Below are 14,433 nucleotides of genomic sequence, written 5' to 3'. Positions count from 1 at the left end.
CCACAAAGGAGGAGACCAAACAGAGTTGAATAACTATAGGCCAATATCCAACTTACACCCTCTCTCAAAAATCTTCGAAAAATTAATTCATAAACGAATCTACTCCTACCTTATCTCCCAAAACATACTCAACCCCTGCCAATTTGGATTCAGGCCTAATAAAAATACTAATGATGCTATTATACACATGCTAGAACATATATACACTGCAATAGAGAAAAAAGAAGTCCCACTGGGGATCTTCATTGACTTACGTAAAGCTTTTGATACAGTTGACCATGACTTGCTCCACGTAAAATTATCACACTATGGTATAAGAGGGCACTCCCTCAACTACCTCAAGTCATACCTCAGCAACAGAAGCCAATATGTGTACGCAAATGGGGCAAACTCTTCTGCACAACCAATTACAGTTGGTGTCCCACAGGGAAGTGTCCTTGGCCCTCTTCTCTTTCTCCTATACATAAATGACCTACCAAATGCTTCTCAATTACTCAAACCCACACTATTTGCTGATGACACAACATACGTCTTCTCCCACCCGAGCCCAGTCACGCTAGCCAATACTGTAAATACCGAATTACAGAAAATATCTACCTGGATGAGTACTAACAAACTTACACTAAACATTGACAAAACCTACTTCATTCAGTTTGGTAACAGAGCTACAGATGTCCCTCTTAACATAATGATAAACGGATCACCTATCACAAAGCTAACAGAGGGAAAATTCTTAGGAATCCACCTTGATAATAGACTCAAATTTCATACACATATACAACAAATTTCTAAGAAAATTTCCAAGACTGTAGGCATACTATCGAAGATACGGTACTATGCTCCACAGTCAGCCCTCCTGGCCCTATATCACTCTCTTATTTACCCCTATCTCACCTATGGAATTTGTGCATGGGGCTCAACAACAAGTAACCATCTCAGACCACTAATTACCCAACAAAAGGCTGCAGTTAGAATGATAACAAATTCTCACTACAGGCAGCACACTCCACCAATATTCAATACACTCAACCTACTCACCATACAAAACATCCATACTTATTACTGCACCTATTACATACATAGAACACTCAACTCTGATATTAACCCTCCCCTCAAACATCTCCTTGCCAACCTCAACAGAACACATGACCATAACACAAGGCACAGATCACTCTTTGATATTCCTCGTGTCCATCTCACGCTATGCAAAAACTCAATGCACATAAAAGGCCCTAAAATCTGGAATTCATTACCTGTTAATATAAAAGAAACACTACCTGTTTATAAATTCAAGTCTCTTCTCAAAGATCACTTACTCACCCAAAACCAAATAAATACTGAATAACTGAACCTTATAAATTGTATATCTTAAATGTTTCTCACAATTATATCACATAAATGTTAAACCTAAAACCCAATCTAACTTTATTATTTTTTAAATTCACTACCTAACAGAATACTCCATTCTACTGAATTTACAACAATGCATGTAACCATATGACCTGTCTTTGTAATACTCACTTGTGCTTTATAGTAATCAGTTTACATTAATGTTTTTCACTGATTTCATCATTGCTTAGTTAATCTTAAGTTAATTTTAAGCCAGCCCGTAATGCTATGCATAGTATAAGTGGCTTTGGCATGCTGCTCTTATCTGTATTTTTTTTTGTACCTCTGTAAGTGTGCTCAAATTATAAATAAATAAATAAATAAATAAATAAATAAATCTGCTCTCCTTTGCACTCTCTCACCGCTCTCTTCACCTTTCTTTTACTCTCCATATACTCTGCTCTTCTTATAACATTTCTGCTTTGTAAAAACCTCTCATAAGCTACCTTTTTCTCTTTTATCACACCCTTTACTTCATCATTCCACCAATCACTCCTCTTTCCTCCTGTCCCCACCCTCCTATAACCACAAACTTCTGCCCCACATTCTAATACTGCATTTTTAAAACTCATCCAACCCTCTTCAACCCCCCCACTACTCATCTTTGCACTAGCCCACGAATTCCTTGCATTGCTCAAATCTCTAGTAAGGCTGATGCGCCCAGGGAGGTACTACCGTCCTGCCAAGTGAGTGTAAAACGAAAGCCTGTGATTGTTTTACAATCACAAGAGACCATACAATAAGTGTCAGGGGCCCGAGACTGTTCAACTGCCTCCCAGCACACATAAGGGGGATTACCAACAGACCCCTGGCAGTCTTCAAGCTGGCACTGGACAAGCACCTAAAGTCAGTTCCGGATCAGCCGGGCTGTGGCTTGTATGTTGGTTTGCGTGCAGCCAGCAGCAACAGCCTGGTTGATCAGGCTCTGATCCACCAGGAGGCCTGGTCTCAGACCGGGCCGCGGGGGCGTTGACCCCCGGAACTCTCTCCAGGTAATCTCCAGGTAATCCAGGTAGGATTGCTGGTGTCCTTTTTTCTGTCTCATGAACATGCAAGATTTCAGGTATGTCTTGCTACTTCTACTTACACTTTGGTCACACTACACATACATGTACAAGCACATATATACACACCCCTCTGGGTTTTTCTCTATTTTCTTTCTAGTTCTTATTCTTGTTTATTTCCTCTTATCTCCATGGGGAAGTGGAACAGAATTCTTCCTCCGTAACCCATGCGTGTTGTAAGAGGCGACTAAAATGCCGGGAGCAAGGGGCTAGTAACCTCTTCTCCTGTATATATTACTAAATGTAAAAGGAGAAACTTTCGTTTTTCCTTTTGGGCCACCCCGCCTCAGTGGGATATGGCCGGTGTGTTGAAAGAAAGAAAGGGCCCCATTTATACAGCAGGTTAGGTTCCAGGCTACTGCCAGAAAGCAGACATCGCCAGAAAGCAAAACGCCATTTTTTCCACTTATAAATGCATATAAATGCCAGGTAACAAGTTTACACTAATATATACGTATTATGTCAGCAATAAAACTAGGCATTAAAAACAATAAAAAGTAAAATACACACACACAGTACACTCATTACTTACCTTAAAATATTTGTAGTCTTAATGTAGGGTGAGGGGTGAGTTTAATTTGTAGGAAGTCAGGTCCAGGAGCCAGGTCAGCCAGGTCAGCCTACACCACCTACACCACATGTAATATACTACATTTAATTAAAGCTCCCCAGAGCGAAAAAATACATATACAGTACATTCATTAATTACCTTAAAATATTTGTAGTCTTAATGTAGGATGAGAGGCGAGTTTTATTGTTAGGAAGTCAGGTTGGGATGTATGGATAGCCAGGAAGGGCAGCCCTCCTCACCCCACCTCACCCACACATAATGTAAACAAACCAGGTGAATGCATGTGGTTTTCGTCACTTTACATTGTGCACAAGTTGTCTCCACGTTGATACAGTAGAATAAATAAAGAGAAACATTCTCATTCTCATGTAACACCATTTTTAGAAGAAATGACACCCTGAGTGAAGGCATACTTAGGTACAGGTACACATACGCATAATTATCAGTTAAAATAATAATGTAGGTATGTAGTCCACCTGGGCTACATATCTATAACTACCTACATAGCTACACAATATTTAATGTGGCCCAGAGCTATATTATTACCACTGACATATGTTCACTGAGTTTAATTGTTTCTAATAACTACCTTTAGATGCCATCAAAAACAAAAGGAGAAGTAATGAACAATTCATGCTGAGAATTGTAAAACAAAAGCATTATGTATTAAGAGGAGTGACATAATGTTTTCCCTCTGTCCGGCTACCACACCTCCATAGTATATAAACATAAAATGTTTATATGCTATGTAATATGTTTCTTATATAACTTTGAAGAAAATATCATAGATGGATTAATGAAAATGTCTATATTAACGTAAAATAAGACATTTAATATGCCCAAGAGTGATTATTATTAGTATCGTAATGTTTTCCCTTCGCCTGGCAACCACACCTCCATAGCATATAAATAGGCAACAGTTAGGCAACTTTATTCCGAAACGTTTCGCCTACACAGTAGGCTTCTTCAGTCGAATACAGAAAGTAGGCAGGAACAGTAGAGATGTGAAGACGATGTAATCAGTCCATCACCCTTGAAGTCGTAGAATTTGAGGTTGTCAGTCCCTCGGCCTGGAGAAGTTCAGTTCCATAGTCAGGAACTATCAGATAGTTCCTGACTATGGAGCTGAACTTCTCCAGGCCGAGGGACTGACAACCTCAAATTCTACGACTTCAAGGGTGATGGACTGATTACATCGTCTTCACATCTCTACTGTTCCTGCCTACTTTCTGTATTTGACTGAAGAAGCCTACTGTGTAGGCGAAACGTTTCGGAATAAAGTTGCCTAACTGTTGCCTATGTGTCTTTCCTACCAACCTGTCGGTATTGTATACCATTTTGATGTTCAGCATATAAATAGCATGTTTATATGCTATGTAACATGTTTCTTATATAATTTTGAAGAAAATATCATAGATGGATTAATGAAAAAGTTTATATTGACATAAAATTAAACATTTAATGTGCCCAGGAGTGATTATTATTACATAATAGAGAGATGTGCTCATGGAGAATGTAAATAAACTGGGTGGTACACGTCGTATTTGAAAGATTGCTTGCCGTACACAAAGTTTTGGTCATAATTTGAGAATGCTGTATTAGTGGAACGCCATAAGGCGAAATGCCAAAAAGCGGGGCCCTACTGTATTTGTTAAAGTACGTATTTGCTTCATACTGCTTGTAAATGACAGAAATATATCACCTTAATTTTGTAAACCAATAAGAACATGTTTTGTTACATGCTGAATACAATTTCATAATTTCCTGTTACATATAAATTTCTGTAAAACTAGGATGACAAAATTTTTTAATATTATATTTTAAGCAAAATATATCTGCATAGTTTCATAACAACATATACAGTGCTAGTCAAGTAATTTTAGGACTGGCTTGCCAGGGGTCTGAGTCCATTCACTGAGTTCTGTAAGCTGCCAGTGGCAGTAACTAATTGACACAGTTACAAAACTTAAAATGCTAATGCTAACTGAATTAGCACAACTTGTTAATATTCTATTTGGCACTAACAATAAAAAAAAAGATATACCAAGAATGACAAATCCTTTGTTAGTCAATAAACTTTAAGAAAGTCAGTGTGTACACTTACCCAAATCTTTGTCGCATATCTTGCCACCCCAGCCCTTTGGACATTTGCACTGAAAGTCATTCATGAGGTCTGTGCATTGTCCTCTTATACATGGGTTGGGAAAACACTCATCAATTTCTGCATGACAAAGTTTGCCTGAAGAAATACATATATGGTTATATGATATGGCAGACTTCCAGTGAACAAAAATTAGTTACACCATTAAAACTTGAAAATACCTTCTTTTTATTTTCAGAAACAGGACCAACAAAAATTTAATCATTAGCAGGTATTAATTTTTTAAAGAATATAATTTTTTGATCACACTGGTAGTCTCCCATCAAGGTAGGGTATCTCCCATCAATGTAGGGTATCTCCCATCAAGGTAGGGTATTTCCCATCAAGGTAGGGTATTTCCCATCAAGGTAGGGTATCTTCCATCAAGGTTGGGTAACCCAAATTTACTTATTTTAAAAAATCCTACATACTATGAAGTATGGGTGGGGATGCTGCAGTTCAAAAAGTCATTTGAACTGTAATGTAATCATATGTCTGGCCTGACAGCTATTGAATGAATAATGATCAATGTGTGTGAGCTTCTTTTGGTCATATGACAGTCAATATTAGAGCGCAGAATAATTATGAAAAGATATAGTCCAGCAGCCAAGGGAGTGAACCTAGAATTATTGGCAGTCTAGTTTATTTTTAGCAGATTTATTTTCCTCAGGAATCCCTAATATCAAATCTTATGAATATCACCATGGCATCATTGAGCATTCTGCAGAATTCACTGAAATCTAGGACAGCCACCATAAAAAATGAGTATACTGCACAGTACAGGAGGGCCATGCTTTATAGCACTTCGCTTTACAGCGTTTCACTAATACAACAGTTTTCGATTATACCCATTCTTCACATATGACAGGAGTCATCCCACACACACTAAAAACAACAGACATAGCCCCACTCCACAATGGTGGCAGTAAAGCAATTGCAAAGAACTACAGACCAATAGCACTAACATACTACATCATAAAAATCTTTGAAATCGTTCTAAGAAGCAGGATAGCCAACCACCTAGATACCCATCAGTTACACAGGGCAACACGGGTTTACAGCAGGTTGCTCCTGCCTGTCCCAGCTACTGGACCACTATGACAAGGTCCTGGATGCTGTAGAGGATAAACAAAATACAGATGTAGTATACACAGACTTTGCAAAAGCTTTCGACAACTGTGACCATGGTGTAATAGCACACAAAATGCATGATAAAGGAAAAATGGGAAAAGTTGGTAGATGGATCTACAACTTTCTGACAAATAGAACACAAAGAGTAATAGTAAACAGAGTAAAGCCCCAGGCAGCCACAGTAAAAAGCTCTGTTCCACAAGGCACAGTACTCACTCCCATTCTATTCCTCAATCTCATTTTTGACATAGACAGAGATGTAAGCCATAGCTCCATGTCTTCCTTTGTGGATGACACCTGGATTACCATGGCAGTGACCTCCGTCAAAGACACAGTGAGACTCCAAGTGAACATAAACCAGATCTTCGAATGGGCCACTCAAAACAATATGAAGTTCAACAAGGAGAAATTTCAACTACTCAGATATGGAAAACTTGAAGAAATTAAAAATGTGTCAGGGTATACTACAAATTCTAACCATACGATAGAGTGGAAAAGTAATGTGAAGGACCTGGGAGTGATAATGTCAGAGGATCTTGCCTTCAAAGACCACAACAATGTATCTACCTTATCTGCTAGGAAAATGATAGGATAGATAATGAGAACCTTCAAAACTAGGGATGCCAAGCCCATGATGATTCTCTTCAAATCGCTTGTGCTCTCTAGGCTGGAATACTGCTGTACACTAATGGCCCCCTTCAAGGCTGGTGACACTGCAGACCTGGAGAGTGTACAAAGAACTTTCATGGCACACATAAGTACAATAAGGCACCTAAACTACTGAGAACGGTTGAAGGCCCTTGATCTGTATTCCCTCGAATGCAGGCGAGAGAGATACATGATAATATACACTTGGAAGGTCCTGGAGGGATTGGTACCAAACCTGCACATGAAAATCACTCCCTATGAAAGCAAAAGACTCAGCAGGAGATGCAACATTCCCCCGATGAAAAGCAGGGGCGCCACGAGTACACCAAGAGACAACGCAATAAGTGTCCGGGGCCCAAGACTGTTTAATTGCCTCCCAGCATACATAAGGGGGATTACCAACTGACCCATGCCTGTCTTCAAGAAGGCATTGGACAGGCACCTAAAGTCAGTACCTGACCAACTGGGCTGTGGTTCGTATGTCAGCTTGCATGCGGCCAGCAGTAACATCCTGGTTGATCAGACACTGATCCACCATGAGGCCTGGTCTCAGACCGGGGCACGGGGGCATTGACCCCTGAAACCCTCTCCAGGTAAACTCCAGGTGAACCACTTATTATAAGCTAACGACGAAAATATTTTAAGCTAAATAATGTGTGTACTGTACATATTATTAATTTTTTAAGCCTAGCTCTATTGATCACTTAATATATGATAGTTTAAATATGTTATCAGGCTTTTATATACATTTGAAAGTGAAAAAAGACTATGTTTCTTTATATAGCAATTTTTGCTTTACAGCAGTAGCCTGGAACCTAACCTGCTGTATAAGCTGGGCCTGCCTGTATAATGTTTTGACCATAAATTCGCTCCTAGTATGAATTTTTAGATAGTTTAAATGTTTAGACCTATGTTTTCCCATCAGAGAATTCATTTTTTCCACTGCATATTCATCACAAAGATTTATAATGTTGCTATAAAAATGAACAATTGTTAAAAATTTGTTACAATGAATAACAAAATATATGTTAAGACATATGTTGTAAAAATGATACATCACATATAATTTTCTGAAATAATAATAATAGTGCCTGCACTCTATAGGAGGGGTTTGAGACATTTGTTGTTTGGAGTGATATCTAAGGTGTCATGTCTGCCTGCTTCTGGTAAAACAGTGATAGTGTGTATGATGGTAAAAGTGTTTCTTTTTTGAGTCACCCTGCCTTGATGGGAGATGGCCAGCATGTTAATAATAATAATAATAATAATAATAATACTACTACTACTACTACTACTACTACTACTACTACTACTACTACTACTACTACTACTACTACTACTACGACTACTACGACTACTACGACTACTACGACTACTACGACTACTACGACTACTACGACTACTACGACTACTACGACTACTACGACTACTTTATTTCTGAAAAACCTACAAAGACAAACAAAATACAGATGTAGTATACACAGATTTTGCAAAAAACTTTAACAAATGTGACCATGGTGTAATAGCGCACAAAATGCGTTATAAAGAAATAACAGGAAAAGTTGGTAGATGGATCTACCATGCAAGTTATACTTGCATAGTAGATCAAACTGAACACATATTATTCTGTTAAATATTTTTCCAGTAGTCTTTTCATGAGCTAGTCCAAAAAATCACCGGCTGGGTATGTCCAAAATAAGTGATCCCCTAATCCGGATCCATCTGGATTCGCCCAGATTCATCCAAAAAATAAGTGAACCAATGACCGGATTCAAACAGATTCGTAGAAAACAAGATATCCCCTGATTGGATTCTTAAGCTGACAGTGTTTTTACGTGCCCTCATCAAACACCCAAACAGTAACTACAACAAATAGATACAATACAAACAGACAGATCTACTTTTAAGGTGGTTATTAGTAAAAAATAAATATACAGTGATCCACTAACCGGATTCGTCCAAGAAATAAGTTAACAAAGAACTGGATTCACACAGATTCGTTAGAATAAATAAAACAGATACAAGACAAATAAACAGACCTCCACTTTAAGGAAGATATTAGTAGAATATACCTGGAGAGAGTTTCGGGGGTCAATGCCCCCGCGGCCCGGTCTGTGACCAGGCCTCCTGGTGGATCAGAGCCTGATCAACCAGGCTGTTACTGCTGGCTGCACGCAAACCAACGTACGAGCCACAGCCCAGCTGGTCAGGAACCGACTGTAGGTGCTTGTCCAGTGCCAGCTTGAAGACTGCCAGGGGTCTGTTGGTAATCCCCCTTATGTATGCTGGGAGGCAGTTGAACAGTCTTGGGCCCCTGACACTTATTGTATGGTCTCTTAACGTGCTAGTGACACCCCTGCTTTTCATTGGGGGGGATGTTGCATTGTCTGCCAAGTCTTTTGCTTTCGTAGTGAGTGATTTTCGTGTGCAAGTTTGGTACTAGTCCCTCTAGGATTTTCCAGGTGTATATAATCATGTATCTCTCCCGCCTGCGTTCCAGGGAATACAGGTTCAGGAACCTCAAGCGCTCCCAGTAATTGAGGTGTTTTATCTCCGTTATGCGTGCTGTGAAGGTTCTCTATACATTCTGTAGTCTGCAGCCAAACAAACAAACAGGCTACTGCATGGATTATATGCAATTTCTGTGGAAAATGGACCCACGCCCCTTGTGTAGGTATTCAGAAATCATCTACAACAGATATTAAACCATGGAAGTGTTTTTGGGTATGCCTAAATGAGACCAAACTGTGGAATAAAATCACACTGATAATGAAAGATGATAACATCAAAACAGCCTTCATAAAAAACATGACAGCATTCTATAACAGTTGGGAAAATAAGAAATCTGGGCCAGATGATGCTATTGCCCCTGGTACAAATGCTGTCCTGATAGACAGTAACTGTAAGAATAGAGAAATAAACTAGGGTGCCTGGAAGGGGACAGGAGCTCTAGTGGGCAAACAGGCGTGGACAAGGACATGCAAAAACCAATGTTACAAAGTAGCAATACGACAAGAGATAGTAAACAAGGGGATGCCCCAAGAAATAGTGAAGATAAATTACAAGAAATAACTGATGAGGGATCCATTGTTAGCATTAGTGCTCAAGATAGAAATGAGACAGGAGAACACACACCAGTAGAGAATACAGTCACAAAAAACCAAGGCAAACAGAAACCAGGTTTATGCAAATACAGTGGTACCTCGGGATACGAACTTATTTCATTCCAGAAGGCTGTTTAAGTGCCAATACCGAACGAATTTGTTCCCATAAGGAATAATGTAAATTAGATTAATCTGTTTTTGACCCCCAAAAATACACTTACAAAAACACTTACATAATTGTTCGCGTTTTGAGCTGTTCGTATCCCGAGGTACCACTATACTATGCACTTGGTATCTGCAGGCATGGAATATCTGGAAAAACAGAAGGGACATGCAACTTTGACCACCCCAGAAAATGCCATGCGCATATAACAACAGGAAAATGCAACTTCCCTACCTGTAAGTTTTTCCACCCTGAAATGTGTCACTCTTCAGTTCAGGAAAGACAATGCTATAACTTATATTGTCAGGCACACCACCTAAAGGGTACAAGAAGACACAGAACATCCAGACCATGGGAAAACCTGGGTAGCCACAGCCACTCCAGAGAGAGAGGTTTTTTAGCACCAGGAAGGAAAAAAAGCTGGCAAGAAATGACGGAAACTGTGTGCCAACTCCAATCATTTCTTGAGTGGAATCACAGTTGATGGCCTCCACTCCAAAATAATAGATATTAGTTCCAGGGAAAAAAAGACTCATCCCCTTCCCCATACCATCAATCCGATGACAATCATCTTTGCAAATATACAGGGTCTAAAGCCAACAACAAATAACAAAATACCTTTCATCCGTGGACTGCTTATGGAGTCAAATGCAATTTTCGCAGTTTTCACAGACACCCACATTAAGGATCACTTGGACAACAAAATATGGATCCCAGGTTACAACCTATACAGATGCGACAGAGTGAACAGGCAAAAGGGGGAGGGGGCTAGCCTGTATAACACAGAGTCACTTATATACTCAGAGGTGATATAAAAAAGACCTGGAAAACCCTATCAGAAATTCTGGGAACAAAAAAGATATCACGAAATAGCGAAATAAAATTAGCAAAATCAGATGAACCCCAACTCCCACCAACAGAAACAGCAAACAGACTCAATGATTTCTTCTCCACTATAGGACAAAACCTTGCCAATAAAATCCCAAGCTCAGAAACCCCACCAAATGACTACCTCACCGGCAACTACCCGAACACACTGTTCCTAGCTCCGACTAACCCATACGAAGTCTCCCTTATTATCAATGCACTAAAAAACAAGGCAGGAGATTTAAGTACCTTACCACCCTTTATATACAAAAAAGTGTCACAAGTGCTATCTCCAATCATTGCAACACTCTTTAACAAATCCATCGAATCCTCCACCTTCCCTACAGTACTCAAAATAGCAAGGGTCACCCCGATCCACAAAGGAGGAGACCAAACAGAGTTGAATAACTATAGGCCAATATCCAACTTACACCCTCTCTCAAAAATCTTCGAAAAATTAATTCATAAACGAATCTACTCCTACCTTTTCTCCCAAAACATACTCAACCCCTGCCAATTTGGTTTCAGGCCTAATAAAAATACTAATGATGCTATTATACACATGCTAGAACATATATACACTGCAATAGAGAAAAAAGAAGTCCCACTGGGGATCTTCATTGACTTACGTAAAGCTTTTGATACAGTTGACCATGACTTGCTCCACGTAAAATTGTCACACTATGGTATAAGAGGGCACTCCCTCAACTACCTCAAGTCATACCTCAGCAACAGAAGCCAATATGTGTACGCAAATGGGGCAAACTCTTCTGCGCAACCAATTACAGTTGGTGTCCCACAGGGAAGTGTCCTTGGCCCTCTTCTCTTTCTCCTATACATAAATGACCTTCCAAATGCTTCGCAATTACTCAAACCCACACTATTTGCAGATGACACTACATACGTCTTCTCTCACCCGAGCCCAGTCACACTAGCCAATACTGTAAATACCGAATTACAGAAAATATCTACCTGGATGAGGACTAACAAACTTACACTAAACATTGACAAAACCTACTTCATTCAGTTTGGTAACAGAGCTACAGATGTCCCTCTTAACATAATGATAAACGGATCACCTATCACAAAGCTAACAGAGGGAAAATTCTTAGGAATCCACCTTGATAATAGACTCAAATTTCATACACATATACAACAAATTTCTAAGAAAATTTCCAAGACTGTAGGCATACTATCGAAGATACGGTACTATGTTCCACAGTCAGCCCTCCTGGCCCTATATCACTCTCTTATTTACCCCTATCTCACCTACGGAATTTGTGCATGGGGCTCAACAACAATTAACCATCTCAGACCACTAATTACCCAACAAAAGGCTGCAGTTAGAATGATAACAAATTCTCACTACAGGCAGCACACTCCACCAATATTCAATACACTAAACCTACTCACCATACAAAACATCCATACTTATTACTGCACCTATTACATACATAGAACACTTAACTCTGATATTAACCCTCCCCTCAAACATCTCCTTGCCAACCTCAACAGAACACATGACCATAACACAAGGCACAGATCACTCTTTGATGTTCCTCGTGTTCATCTCACACTATGCAAAAACTCAATGCACATAAAAGGCCCTAAAATCTGGAATTCATTACCTGTAAATATAAAAGAAACACTACCTGTTTATAAATTCAAGTCTCTACTCAAAGATCACTTACTCACCCAAAACCAAATAAATACTGAATAACTGAACCTTATAAATTGTATATCTTAAATGTTTCTCACAATTATATCACATAAATGTTAAACCTAAAACCGAATCTAACTTTATTATTTTTTTAAATACACTACCTAACAGAATCCTTCATATGACTGAATGCAACCATATGACCTGTCTTTGTAATACTCACTTGTGCTTTATAGTAATCTGTTTACATTAATGTTTTATCACTGACTTCATCATTGCTTAGTTAATCTTAAGTTAATTTTAAGCCAGCCCGTAATGCTATGCATAGTATAAGTGGCTTTGGCATGCTGCTCTTATCTGTATTTTTTTGTACCTCTGTATGTGTGCTCAAATTTATAATAATTTATAATAATAATAAACTACTAAATGCCTCAAATGATGTAGTTGAAGTTTTAGCAGTAAAGATTGAGAACCAAAATCTGGTCATTGTGGTTGCATACAAGCCTCTAGATGCAACATCCCGACAATTCCAGGAACTAGCTTTTGAAAATTGACCACTGTCTGGAAAATCTATCAGCTCCTGCCCCCCCCCCCCCATCATCTTGCTCCTGGGGGATTTCAACCTAAGGCACCTAAAATGCAGAAATGTAGCAAATAACATGATAGCAGAGATAACACCAGGAGGCAGCTCAGATGAAAACTCGCACACACACGAGCTTTTAAAACTCTGCACCAAATTCAATTAAACCAGCAAATAATAGAGCCTACAAGATTGGAGAATATGTTGGACCTCATCTTCACTAACAATGATGATCTGATACAAAATATCATTATATCAAAAACAACATATACTTATATCACAACATAACAGTGGTCCAGACACGAATGTGGGGAGCCCCAGACCGACAAAATATGATCAGTCACGAGGGAGCCTTCACCAAATTCAACTTCAATAACAAAACATAAGGTGGGACCAAGTAAATAAAGTCTTAAATGATGTAAACTGGGAAGATAGACTAAGCAACATAGATCCTACCCTATATCTAGAACAAATTAACTCTGTGGCACTTGAGGTATGCTCAAGGCATATTCCCTTAAGCAAAAGGAGAAGATGTAAACCAGAAAGAGAAAGGTGCTCCCTATACAGGCGAAGGCAAAGAATAACAAGAGTGGATACAAGAGGTTAATATATCTGCAATATGTAGAGAGACAGAGGCCAGAGAAATAGCAAATATCGAACTAAAGCTAAAGGAATCTTACAGATGTCAAGAAATGCGAGAACTAAAAGCCATAAATGAAATTGAAAGAAACCCAAAATATTTCTTTTCTTATGCCAAATCAAAGTCTAGAACAACATCCAGTATTGGGCCCCTACTTAAACGAGATGGGTCCTACACAGATGACAGCAAGGAAATGAGTGAGCTACTCAAGTCCCACTATGACTCGGTTTTTAGCGAGCCACTAACCAGAGTCGAAGACCTAAATGAATTTTTTGAGAGACAGAATTTGGTCGACACACACCTATCTGATATTATCCTGGTGCCAAATGACTTTGAAAAGGTGATAAATGACATGCTCATGCACTCTGCCCCAGGCCCAGACTCACGGAACTCCGTGTTCATCAAGAATTGCAAGAAGCCCTTATCACGTGCTTTTAACATCCTGTGGAGAGGGAGCATGGACACTGGGGTTGTCA

General features: G+C 39.2%; 1 protein-coding gene across 3 annotated transcripts in view; it reads right to left on the bottom strand.

The window, feature by feature from the left end:
* The window catches only part of LOC128686359 (uncharacterized), a 552,092-nt gene that overhangs the window by 164,299 nt on the left and 373,360 nt on the right, over window positions 1-14,433 (bottom strand). For all 3 annotated transcript variants that reach the window (XM_070085880.1, XM_070085883.1, XM_070085882.1), the window contains one exon: window positions 5,129-5,263. In XM_070085880.1, coding sequence (XP_069941981.1) covers window positions 5,129-5,263 — 135 coding nt within the window. The remainder of the gene's footprint in view (window positions 1-5,128; window positions 5,264-14,433) is intronic.

Source organism: Cherax quadricarinatus, chromosome 17 (genome assembly GCF_038502225.1).
Source record: "Cherax quadricarinatus isolate ZL_2023a chromosome 17, ASM3850222v1, whole genome shotgun sequence".
NCBI classification, from domain to species: Eukaryota; Metazoa; Arthropoda; class Malacostraca; order Decapoda; family Parastacidae; genus Cherax; species Cherax quadricarinatus.
The sequence above is the reverse complement of the archived record's forward strand: the minus strand, read 5'-3'. Positions and strand labels throughout refer to the sequence as shown.